The sequence below is a fragment of the Neofelis nebulosa genome, chromosome 15 (assembly GCF_028018385.1).
Source record: "Neofelis nebulosa isolate mNeoNeb1 chromosome 15, mNeoNeb1.pri, whole genome shotgun sequence".
In the NCBI taxonomy this organism is placed as follows: domain Eukaryota; kingdom Metazoa; phylum Chordata; class Mammalia; order Carnivora; family Felidae; genus Neofelis; species Neofelis nebulosa.
The window spans coordinates 54504463-54517080 of NC_080796.1; the positions used below are offsets into that span (position 1 = coordinate 54504463).

The 12618-nt window shown below is 35.5% G+C and overlaps 1 protein-coding gene across 4 annotated transcripts in view; it reads left to right on the top strand.

Moving 5' to 3' along the window:
- Positions 1-12618, top strand: part of UCHL5 (ubiquitin C-terminal hydrolase L5) — a 42298-nt gene that overhangs the window by 2714 nt on the left and 26966 nt on the right. For all 4 annotated transcript variants that reach the window (XM_058701443.1, XM_058701444.1, XM_058701445.1 and 1 more), the window contains exons 2-3: positions 6734-6797; positions 7743-7848. In XM_058701443.1, coding sequence (XP_058557426.1) covers positions 6734-6797; positions 7743-7848 — 170 coding nt within the window. The remainder of the gene's footprint in view (positions 1-6733; positions 6798-7742; positions 7849-12618) is intronic.

Here is a 12618-nt window from a genome sequence, read left to right on the forward strand (position 1 = left end):
AAGAATATGTAACTGCGTCTTCTTACACTACCACAAATTAAAAGTAATTGCTATTAATGGATTGGCCACATTAGCAGAAAAATGTTGCAAAAAGTTAAATGATGGTAGTTGTATATCATCATCAGATAGTTTCAAAGAGAAAAACAAGTGTATTTCAATGATTTCCATTTTTTTCTTAGCCAGTTCTTGGCTTTAAAAAAGTTTTTTGAAGTTCATTCTTTCAAAAGTGGACAATCTTACTGTGTTCTGAATGCAAATGTAAATTTATTTTAAAAGGTAGTTCATTGGAAGGGAAATTATTTGTGGAGTCAGTGAATATATAAATACAAATTTTAGTGGACTATAGCATCATGATAAAACAAAATCCTTATTAAGAAACTGATGGAGCAGACACATACTTTTAATTGGTGTGGCACATACATAATTCATGAATGCACCAAAACAAACTATGATGGTCTATATATGTCTATATATATGTCATATAGGTCTATATGAAGCTATAAACTTCTGTTTCTAGCCAGGATGGAATAGCAGGGACTGCATTTACTTTTCCATAACAAATCAATGACCCCAGCTTTCATTTCAAGAAACTAGAAAAAAGAGCAAATGAAATCTGAAGTAAGCAGATGAAAGGAAATAATAAAGATCAGAGTTGAAATTAGTGAAACAGAAAAGAAAAGTAGTGGAGAAAATCAATGAAACTAAAAGCTGGTTTGTCAAAGATCAATAAAATGGACAAACCCCAAGTCAGCCTGGTCAGAAAAAAGAGAGGAAAAGGGCACCTGGCTGGCTCAGTTGGTAGAGCATGAAACTCTTTTAAATATTTATTTATTTTTGGCAGAATGCAAGCCAGGAAGGGGCAGAGAGAGGAGGACAGAGGATCCGAAGCTGGCTCTGTGCTGACAGGCTGACAGCAGCTAGCCCAGTGTGGGGCTTGAACTCACCAACCATGAGATCATGACTTTTAGCTGAAGTCAGACACTCAACCCACTGAGTGACCCAGGTGCCCCAGTAGAGCATGCAACTCATGGTCTCAGGGTTGTAAGTTCAAGCCCCATGTTGGGTATGGAGATTTCTTAAAAATAAAATCTTAAAAATAAAAAAAATAAAAAAAAGAAAGGGAAAGAAAAAGTAGAGGAGACACAATGACCAATATTAGGAGTAAGATGATACCACTATGGATTCTGTAGATTAAAAAAGATTATAAGGGAATATTCTAAACATTATTATGCCAATCAATTTGACAACTTGGGTGAAATGTATAAATATCTTTAAAGACATAAATTACCAAAGCTTGTATAAGAAGAAATGGATAACCAGTATAGCCTTACTTTAGTAAATAAATTGAAATTGTAACTTAAAATCTTCCCACAAAGAGAACTGTAGCCAAAATTGCTTCACTGGTATATTATTTCAAATATTTAAGGATTAAGTAATACCAATTTTATACAAACTTTTCCCAGAAAAAATGGAGAGGAAGGAATATTTCCCAATATTCTCTGAGGGCCATCATTATCCTAACACCCAATACAGAAAAGACATTACAAGAAAAGGAAACTACAGACCTAACTCCATCATCAACATAAATGCAAAAATTCTTAAAAATATATATTTTTTTGATGTTTATTTATTTTTGAGAGAGAGAGAGAGAGAGAGAGAGAGAGAGACAGATAGAGCATGAGTGGGGAAAGGTAGACCGAATCAGAGCAGGCTCCAGGCTTTGAGCTGTCAGCACAGAGCCGGATGTGGGCTCAAACCCTTGAGGCATGAGATGATGACCTGAGCCAAAGTTGGATGCTTAACTGACTGAACAACTCAGGCACTCCATAAATGCAAAAATTCGAAACAGAATTTTAGTAAATCAAATCTAATAATCTATTAAGTGGACAATATGTCATGACTGAGTGGGGTTTATCCTAGGAATTCAGTGTTGGTTTAATATTTGGGATTCAATGTGATTCACCCAAGTAACACACACAAAAAAACCCAAAAAACTGTATGATTATCTTTTTTTTTTTAAATTTTTTAATGTTTATTTATTTTTGAGAGAGACAGAGACAGAATGCCAGTGGATTAGGGGCAGAGAGAGAGGGAGACACAGAATTGGAAGCAGGCTCCAGGCTCTGAACTGTCAGCACAGAGCCCGACGCGGGGCTCGAACTCACGGACCACAAGATCATGACCTGAGCCAAAGTTGGACGCTCAACCGACTGAGCCACCCAGGCGCCCCTATATGATTATCTTAATAGACACAAAAAGCATTTGATAAAATCCAACATCTGTTAAGAAATATGTACTATTATATTATAACCTGTTTGCCAGCTAACAAGTTAGCCTGTTTATATTATAAAGGATTGTATTATTGATATATTGATAAAAGGATAAAAGACTGTATTATGTATTAGCCTTGGCACAGTAGGCAACAGGAGATTCACATTTGCATTGGATCCATTGTCCTATAAATTCATGGGAGTGGCAGTAGATAGAGGTGGATGTTGCACACATGGGTCTGTGTCATAGCTAAGGAACCCTGAGTTTAGGGAACTTCCAATTTTATTAAAGAGGCTGCTAGCAAACCTGCTCAGCCTTTGGCTTTAGGAAGATACTATGGACAGCAAGTAAGTCTTGTCTTTGCACCAGGGGGAGACATTATCTATCTTTCAAGTCTGTTTATTGAAATAACATCCTTGAAAAGATAGTCCAGAACTCCTCCCAGAAGATAAGCAGAAACAGAAGAAACTCATTGAGAGTTGTCTCCCAATAAAATCCATTTTTCCTTTCTACCCCAAACATGCCATCCCTTCAGCTTCTCTGATTAATCTGACCTGACCCACAGAGCTGGTACCGAATCTGTTTAATTTATCTCTTATTGTGTTTACATTAGAAAGCAGTGGCTTTCTCCTTAAGTTTTTGTTTTGACCTTTCATCTTGGCTGAAGGCCATAACTCAGGTATAGGTAGTAATTGCACAGACTCCTCCTGGGCTTGCCAGGAGGGAGTCTTGCAGAATTCCATCATTCACAACAACTCTGGCCCAGGAGTTGAGACAAATCTGAATGACTTTTGGTGCCAATATAGTGTTTCCTTGACATGAAGCTCTGTTAGGAGTTCTCCTGAGGTACATGTTCCCTTGTTTGGAGGAGAGAGGCAAGTTAATGCTTGGCTTTCATACAGAAAGTCGAAGTATACTTATGAGAGTGCATCTAGTATGCTTAGAAGCAAGTATTGCTTATAATTGTTGAGGACCCCAAAATGGAGCCTTCTCATTAGGGATACAAATTAACAGCTCTCCAGTTTGGGGTTCACAAATATTTGAGTCTAGTCCTTGTTTTTGGGGTGATTGTCCACAATGCAGATTTTCCTACTTGGTGACATCGCTAAGTAAATGACATTTGTCCGTACCATTGAATGACATGGTTAGGGATGATATCTGGGACTATTTTTTGTAGGAGGTGTAGAAGCCAGGGCCATGTCTTTACTTCTCGTAGATTTGGTGAGGTTAGGGGAATAACAAATTGTCAAAACTTTTGGAAGATAGCATTACATTTAAATTTAAAGCATTGGCAACAGAGGGCCCTCCCAGAGTTATCTTTCTTCAGGAGAAAAGCTCCAGGTATATTTTAAAGAAAATTATTTTTGAACTTAGTTTTTGAATAGAACTATTTTACAGAGCCACCAGTATCATAATACAAATGTGTTAGTCAATACACAAATATCTCAAACGTTTTCATTTCATTACTTCCTTTCATTTTGGAGCAGAGTCCTGGTTTGGATGACAAATCCTATGTTAATCCTGTTTAAGACCTAGTTCAACTATCCATGAAAGTTGCTCTGATCAGCAAGGGTAGTAATGATCTCTTCCTGCTTCTTAACTTCCAGAAAGCTCTCTGGTGTACCTCTCATAGGCATGTTATGCATGCTGCACTTTGAGTTGTATATACCTGTTTCCTACTGGTTGTGAAGTTTTGTTTTGTTTATTCTTTATTTAAAAAAATTTTTTTTTTTTTTAACGTTTATTTATTTTTGAGACAGAGAGAGAGCATGAACGGGGGAGGGTCAGAGAGAGAGGGAGACACAGAATCTGAAACAGGCTCCAGGCTCTGAGCTGTCAGCACAGGGCCCGACGCAGGGCTCGAACTCACGGACCGCGAGATCATGCCCTGAGCTGAAGTCGGACGCTCAATCGACTGAGCCACCCAGGCGCCCCAATGTTTTGTTTATTTTTATTTTATTTATTTATTTTTTTAATTTTTTTTTTCAACGTTTTTTAATTTATTTTTGGGACAGAGAGAGACATAGCATGAACGGGGGAGGGGCAGAGAGAGAGGGAGACACAGAATCGGAAACAGGCTCCAGGCTCCGAGCCATCAGCCCAGAGCCTGACGCGGGGCTCGAACTCACGGACCGCGAGATCGTGACCTGGCCGAAGTCGGACGCTTAACCGACTGCGCCACCCAGGCGCCCCTGTTTTGTTTATTTTTAAATAAAGTCTACCCACTACGAGGGGCTAGAATTCAGGACCCTGAGATCAAGAGTCACATTCTCTACTGACCGAGCCAGCCAGGCTCCCCTTAGTTGTGAAGTTCTTAAGTATTGCGACTATTGTTTATTATTTTCTGTCCATGCCAGGACCTAGTACCATGCTTGGCACATAAAAGGTATTTGTAAAATACCAGCATTTTGTTAACTTTTTAAAGCCTTCTCCCACACCCACCTTTTTACTTAGTATATGTTAGGGAGTCTGCATTAAGTGATTCTTTGTATTTAGTGTTTGATAATGTATACCTCACAAGAATTGTGTGGATTGGATGAAGCAGGAAGTATTCTTGTTTTATACATGAGGAAAGTGAGGCTCCAGGACATTATGTTCTTGCTCAAATTTAAGAACTTTAAGGCAGTGCTCGGATTGGAACCATGCCTCTTGAATCATTGCTTCTCTTTCCTATACCATGCATTATTTGAAATTGAATGTACATAAGGGAATTATTAGATACTGAATGTATATAAGGAGATAGATATTAAGAGTTGAGTAGTATGTTTTTTGTACCCCAAAAGTTGTGTGTTTGTTTAGCTTAACGTTGTTTAAACAGGCGTCATCACTTGAAATTCTACCCGTGCAAAAGATTTGGGGACACTTTTATGCAGTGGACTTTTGTTCTTTTAGTATACTGTGTTTTAATGTTTGGCCTTTTTACAATTGATTTCCAATAGCAGTAACCAGTATTAACAATTGCATTAGTGCCCTTTTGTGCCCTTTTCAATGCTCATAAATACAGGTTTACATTTGTAAGTTCTTTCCCCCCAGCTTCCTATATGTAAATGTCTATCAACATGTTTTCTACTACAAACAGCCTAGTAACTCTCCTTGTATATATATCTTTAATACAAGAGTGAATTCTTAATAGATAGTTGCTGAATATAACAAATTGAGTCCTGGAATGGTATGAATGCCCAGGTCATGTAGTTGGTTGACTGCATTTTTTTTTGTAACTTCTTTTTTTTTTTTTTTTTTTTTCCAGATAGGCCAAAGGCTTCTCTAGCTTTTACTTGACAATAATCTGGAATATTAAAAACTGTCCAGACTTTGGAACCAGATGTGTATTTTAATTAGTTTTTTTTTTTTTTTTTTTTTTTTTGTATATACTAGCTGTAGTGAATTTAGGCAAGCCACTTAACATCCCTAACCCTCTTCTGTATAATACTTGCCTTGCAGTGATTAGAGAAAATGCATTTAAAGCACTTTACATATAGAAGGCACTGGTAAATATGGCTGTTTTTTTGTATTTTGATGATACTAGCTAACATTTAGTAAACCCTTAGAGTGTGCCAGGCACTGTATTAAATGTATCTCATGCATACAAAATTATCTCATTTATTCCTCACAACAACTCCATGAATATGGGAACAGAGAGGTTGGTTATATAGCTAGCAAATGGAGGAGCTGGGATGCAAACGCTGGCATTTTTGAGGCCAACCTCTTAACCAGTATACTGTTCCTCTGATATGTACTACTAGAGCAGGGTGTCTTAGTCTTGGCAGTGTTGACATTTTGGGCCAGATAATTCTTTGCTGTTTGACTGTCTTGTGCAGTGTAGGATGTTTAGCATCTCTGGCCTCTGTCCACTAGATGCAAGGCCTTCCCACTGGTGACAGTTGTGACGAATGTCTCCAGACATTGTAAAACCTTTCTTAGGGAGGCAAGGTACAAGAAAAGTTTCCCTGATTGGGAACCACTGTCCTAAGGAAGGGTATGTTTGGCGGACTCTGAGGTAGTTGAAAATAAAATAAAATTAAATAAATAAATTAAAAAGTATAGAATTGGAATTTAGGGAAAGGGTCAGAGCTAAATATGTGATATGAAAGTCACTGGTAAGTGGTAGTTATTTATTACCACTTAAAAAAAAAAGTGTAAGTAAAAGGGAAACAGCAATTGAGTAGAAAGAGTGGATTGTAAAAGAGACAGATTGAGAGGGACTGAGAAGTCGGGGTGGTGTTTCAGTGAAAATAAACTTGAAACCTCTTTCAATTGTAAAAGTAATATACTCCCATTATAAATAATTAGGAAATAGTAAAGGAATTAAAAGGATTTGTCTGTGAGCTTTATCAGTTTTACCATTTTAATTTGTCATGTCTCATGGCCCCTAAATGTACATTCCTTTCAGTTAATATTTTATTTAATGGTGAAGGAAAAAATGAGTTATTTTGTTTTCTGAAGAAATAATTTCTTATTTCAGGTTGCCGAGGAGCCCAAGTAGAAGAAATATGGAGTTTAGAGCCTGAGAATTTTGAAAAATTAAAGTAAGTATTATCTTAGTTGTGTTAAAAATAATGTCTGTACTTTAAGCAGATTGTTGTCTATTTTACTTGGATTACAGTAGGCTGAATATGTCATCTCCTTAAGTCTTTTTTCCATCTTGTGAGAGAGGTATTATTACTCTCATATCATAGTCAAGACCTGAGACTCATATAAGTAACTTGCAAGGGATTAAAAACTAAGTCTCTGTAATTCCATATCAAGATGGTTGATTAATTTATTATAATATTCACTTATAGATCAATAGGACTAGAAGACAGAACACATTTTCACATTAAAAATGTGAATACCTGAATATTAGATTAGTCTACAAAGCATATTTAGTACATAACATATATTAATAGTAATTCAGAATTTGTCTGTGTGTTATCGCCTTGCTTCTTGGTGAGGTTAAAGTTCAGATTCCAAATGTAGATGCTAGGAAGTTTCTTCCTTTCTCCCATGCTTCTGACTTGTGAGCCTCTTCTTATCCCCAACCTTGTGCCTGTAAGAATGGACTCTGTATTGCAAATGGAGGACTAGGGAAATTTTCTTTGGAGGGAAAGTTGTTGGATTCTTGGAATATGACGAGGAGTAGGCTTTATTCATCTATATTGGAATTTAGTATAGGGTTAACTGCTTCTTTTAGTTTTGCTATGTTCTTATTTTCAGTTTTTAAGAGAGGTGATACAAGGTAGAAGTGAAAATCCAGATTTGAGAATAAACCTTTCATTATAATTCTGTTTTACCTGATGTAATTTTAAGGTTATTAGCCTTGTCTTAGGCAACATTTTAATGACAATGAATAACAATAGAAACCTTTAAAAAATTTCTCAAACTTACTTCATTCGCAATATATTTGGTAAGTAACTGACTGAAATGTGATGTATTGACTGTGTGTTAAAAAACAAGAAAGGTTTGGTGTCACTAATTTGTACTTTCTTTTGTAGGCCAGTTCATGGGTTAATTTTTCTTTTCAAGTGGCAGCCAGGAGAAGAACCAGCAGGCTCTGTAGTTCAGGACTCCAGACTTGACACAATATTTTTTGCCAAGCAGGTATGGTCCTCGGATACTCTGAAGTCTTGAGAGCAATCCTTTTGATAAAAAGAACTGTATTTCACTTTTGTGTCTTTTGTATAGTAGTCCTCAAACTTTTTTGCCTTAGGATCGCTTTACATTCTTAAAAATTATTGAGGTCTCCAAGAGCTTCTCTGTTTATATGGATTATATTTATCAATATTTATTATATTAGACATTAAGACTAAGGCATTTGAGAGTTACTTATTAATTGATTTAAAAATGACAAATGCATTACATGATAACATAAATAACACATTTTTTAATGAAATATAATCACATTTACCAAAACAAAATTAGCAAGAAGTTTTACATTTGCATTTTATGTTGTTTTTGCAAATTGTAAATATTTTGCAAATTGTAAATATGGTTTTTGCAAATCTAATGTCTGTCTTAATAGTACATAGCTAGATTCTCCTATCTACTTCTTTATACTCCTACTTGCAGTGTTTTTGTTTTGTTCTGTTTTGGTTGAAGTATATGAAGAAAATTCAGTCTTACACATATGTAGTTGGAAAGGGAGGAGTATTTTAATAATCTTTTTCAGGGAATTCTATTCTTTGATATTATATCAAAACTCTAAAAATGTTTCTTTTTTAAATGTGAAATCTGAAACAGTATCAGTGAACTTTGTTCTTTGTTATATTAAATTTTTTTTGGTTTATCTTTCTCTGCAAATGGATCTTATACTCATTTAGCATTCAGCAACGTTGTGCATTGGTCATTTCAAATATTCACCGACTTCTACAGATCTTCTGAATGTTGCCACATTTGTTTACATACCTTATCAACAAGTCACATGTATTAATATTACCATCTGTAGAATTAGAAAAGTTGTTAAGTATCAGGAAACTTTTAAACTCACAATGGAGGATCTAAGTCATACCAAATTCTAGTTTTCACTTGAAAGTTTAAATTTTATCAAGACGATAAATACTGTCAGGTTTTTTTCTTGAAGTAACAGACTCATTTTACACAATTCTGAGAAAAATATCTGCCACATGCCCTGTCTGAAAAACCGTATTTGTCTGCCATTTGTGCTCTCAAGTGAAAATGACGTTCCAAGAAAAAAGCAGCCAACTTAACTCACAACTCAAAACAATCATACCACTGCCCTTCCTTGAAATGATTAGCATGTTTTGGTTTGCAGCAGAAGGTGCTTTAATTTGTGCTACGTATTTCATTTGATAGACTGTTAAAGACTTGTACTCCAAGGTCAGAATTTAATAAAAATAACTTTTACTGCTTCATTAAAGACAGTCTTCAATAAAATTGGCTTTTTTTTTTTTTTTTTTTAAACTGTGTATCTGTGTCAGTGAAACAGTTTAATGCCACTGCCTAGATTGGTGCTAAAATACCAGCAGTGTTATCTACCATTGGTTGCTATTTTACTATCAGTGCAAATATGAAAGCAGGGAAGTAGGCAAGGACTGTCTTTGAATTATTATAGAAATGATTTTGAGCTCATGAACATCTTGAGAAGGGTCTTAGGAATTCCCAGGGTTCCATGGACCACACTTCACAAGGGCTGTTCCAGGACATACAGTGAAGTGTTTAGTATTAGGTGCCGCCGTATATCTATCTGGTCCATTGTTTGGAAAACTGAGAGAGTAAGTAAGAGAGGTTTGATATTTAAAACTAAGCTAAATATAATTGCACTTGTTTGAAAATTGCACTTATTTCTGAGACTCAAAAAATTGCTTAGGATAATCTGTTTAACCTTTAGAAAGGTCGAAAAATAAAAGTGCTAATTCTCATTACTGCACTTTAGCTCAAGGCTTTGCTATTCCACTTAGTAACTTGTTTTCCCTTTTTCTTTTACTACTTCTTTCCATTTCCTCCCAACTTTTTAAAATTGAGTGTTTTTAGAGAAATTAACACTATCATGCTTTTACTTTACAGGTTAAGAAAACATTATTGTGTTGTTTTTTTATGATAGAACTTAAACTACAGAAATACACAGTGATAAAAGTGAATATCTTTGTAATCCTACACCCATTTCTACCAACTACTTTTAACGGTTTGACTCATTCATTTAATAAACAAGTCGTTATTGAGCACTTTGTGCTAGGTATTAGGTACTAGGTATATATAATGGTCAACAAGACAAGGCGTGTCTCTTCTTAATAAGAACTATAATGATAACTATGCCAACAGTAGCCAACATTTATCATTCTTACTGGGTAGCAGATATTGTGCTTTAGATATATTGTTTATTTAATCCTTGCAACAACTCTGTGAGGTTGTTATCCTCATGTCACAGATGAAGAAATTCAGATGAAGAAATTGAAGCCTGGAGAAATTAACTTATTTTCCTGAGGTCACATGAGGTTTTATTTTTTATTTTTTTTCCCTTAAGTGTTTGTTTGTTTGCTTTGACAGAGAGGTAGAGAGAAAGAGAGAGAGAAAGAGAGAGAAAGAGCATGTGTGCAAGCTGAGGGAGGGGCAGAGAGAGGAATAAGAGAATCTCAAAAGGGCTCTGCGCTGACATGGGCTTGAGCCCAGGAATCATGGGATCATAATCTGAGCTGAAATCAAGGGTTGATGCTTTAACCAACTGAGCCATCCAGGTGCCCCAATATGTATTATTATTTTTTTTATTATTAATTTGTTTGTAGTAGTTGATCCTCAATAACACTGTGGTTTTTACAGGTTCCTTATTATTTCACAAATGTGGAAACTGAGTCCCAGAGAGATTATGAAACTTGCCCAAGTTAAGCAGCTAGTCATTGGCAGAGCTGATGTGCAAACCTGGGCACTATATATCTGAAGTGTCTGCTCTCAACCACATCACAACACTGACACTTTAAAAGTATTCTTGGTATAAATGTCCTATAATTTATTTAATCTCTTAGTGATCAATATTTTGAGTTTCTAACTCTTCCCCTAACACAAATAATTTGTATATCGTAATATTTGTGTACTTCTGTACTACTAATGTACTAATATTTGTGTGTGGCAATTATTATAATTTTAAAACCACAGTTTGATTTTCAAGATCTAGATAGTAGAGAAAAAGTAGGGGACAGACAATTTTAAAAGTCCTTCAGGGGGGCGCCTGGGTGGCGCAGTCGGTTAAGCGTCTGACTTCAGCCAGGTCACGATCTCGCAGTCCGTGAGTTCGAGCCCCGCGTCAGGCTCTGGGCTGATGGCTCGGAGCCTGGAGCCTGTTTCCGATTCTGTGTCTCCCTCTCTCTGCCCCTCCCCCGTTCATGCTCTGTCTCTCTCTGTCCCAAAAATAAATTTAAAAAAAAAAAAAAAAAACGTTGAAAAAAAAAAAGTCCTTCAGGTGTTTTTTTCTCCTTTTAAAGACAGTTTTTATTTTTTAAGGTATATAAAAATATGCACTCATTTTATAAAATTGAAGCATTATAAATATATAATGTAGAAAATAAAAGTCCCTTTTATAATCCCTGCTTCAGAGATAGCCACTGAAAATCATTTATATTCTTCCAAATTTGTGTGTGTGTGTGTGTGTGTGTGTGTGTTTAATTTCTTCCATGCTATATTTCTTCCACACTAAATTGTGAACCTAAGAGTCTGGGATTTTATTTTTATGTACCGTTCCTGGTACATAGTAGATATCCAATAAATGTAGACTGAGTTCTTCATCTCTAAGAATATTACAATTAACAGTGGTATTCACTAACAGTAAGACATTAATGATGTCTGATTTATAGAGGTCTAGGTATTTTTAAGGTGAAAGAAAGTGCTCTATAAAGAAAATAAATGTTACTAAAGTTTCAATTTATAATTTCTGGAGTTCCTTGATATTTTTCTAGTTCTGTATTTCTGTTTTAACTATAATTTAATGGTTTATTTGTATTATACTTGCCATGTTTATTAATGTGTAGGATTAGTGATTTTCTAATAATCCTGGGTGGTTTTTGTTCTATATTATGTCAACAGTTCTTATTGAACTGACCTATCAGTAATTCCCCAGTAATATCTTTTAATTGTAATTCCCCAATAATATCTTCTGGTCTTTTTAGTGTATGCCTCCTATGAGTCTATGCCAGAAACTTTATATTATATAAATAATATAATCCTTAATTCTAGGCTTCAAGAGCTAATAATGATTTTATCCAGGAGACTCCTATTTTCAGAAATTTTAAAAGTATAATTAAAATTATATTTATTTATGATACCGTCATACATATTAACTAAATACATATTTTTGGTATTTATGGATGGAATTGCATCAATTTAGAAAGGTAATACTAATCCTGGCCGTCTTAAACTGATCATTCATATGCTGTAATTACAGGTGTGCACGTACGTGGTTCACTGAAGAAATAAAGTAGTAATTGTAATTACTAGTAATTATAATTGTGTTTAAGGAATGCCAGGAATGACATTTTGGTAATACTTCTCTGCAAAGCATCATTGTCTTGTTACCAATTCACTGATTTACTTGCTAAGATTGTGCCTTAGTGGTACTGGGTTTGTCTGACTCCAGTCTGTTCAGTCTTTCAGGAAAGGATGATTGCTTACTGTGCTAGGTGCTTGGACAATGATATGCAGTCATAATCCCTGCCTGCGACGTGCTTAGAGTTTAGTGGAAGAGATCGGTCTTAATCAATGAAATGCACAATTATGGTGGTGATAAGTGCTTCCTGGAGCGAAATGAGGGCCATATTATATTGCAAAATTTGAGAACAAGCTGTGAGACTATGCTCACTCCCAACACTGGCTATGGAGTTCAGGGTCCCCAAACCATCCTCACTTCTGGCAATTGCATGTTTAGTT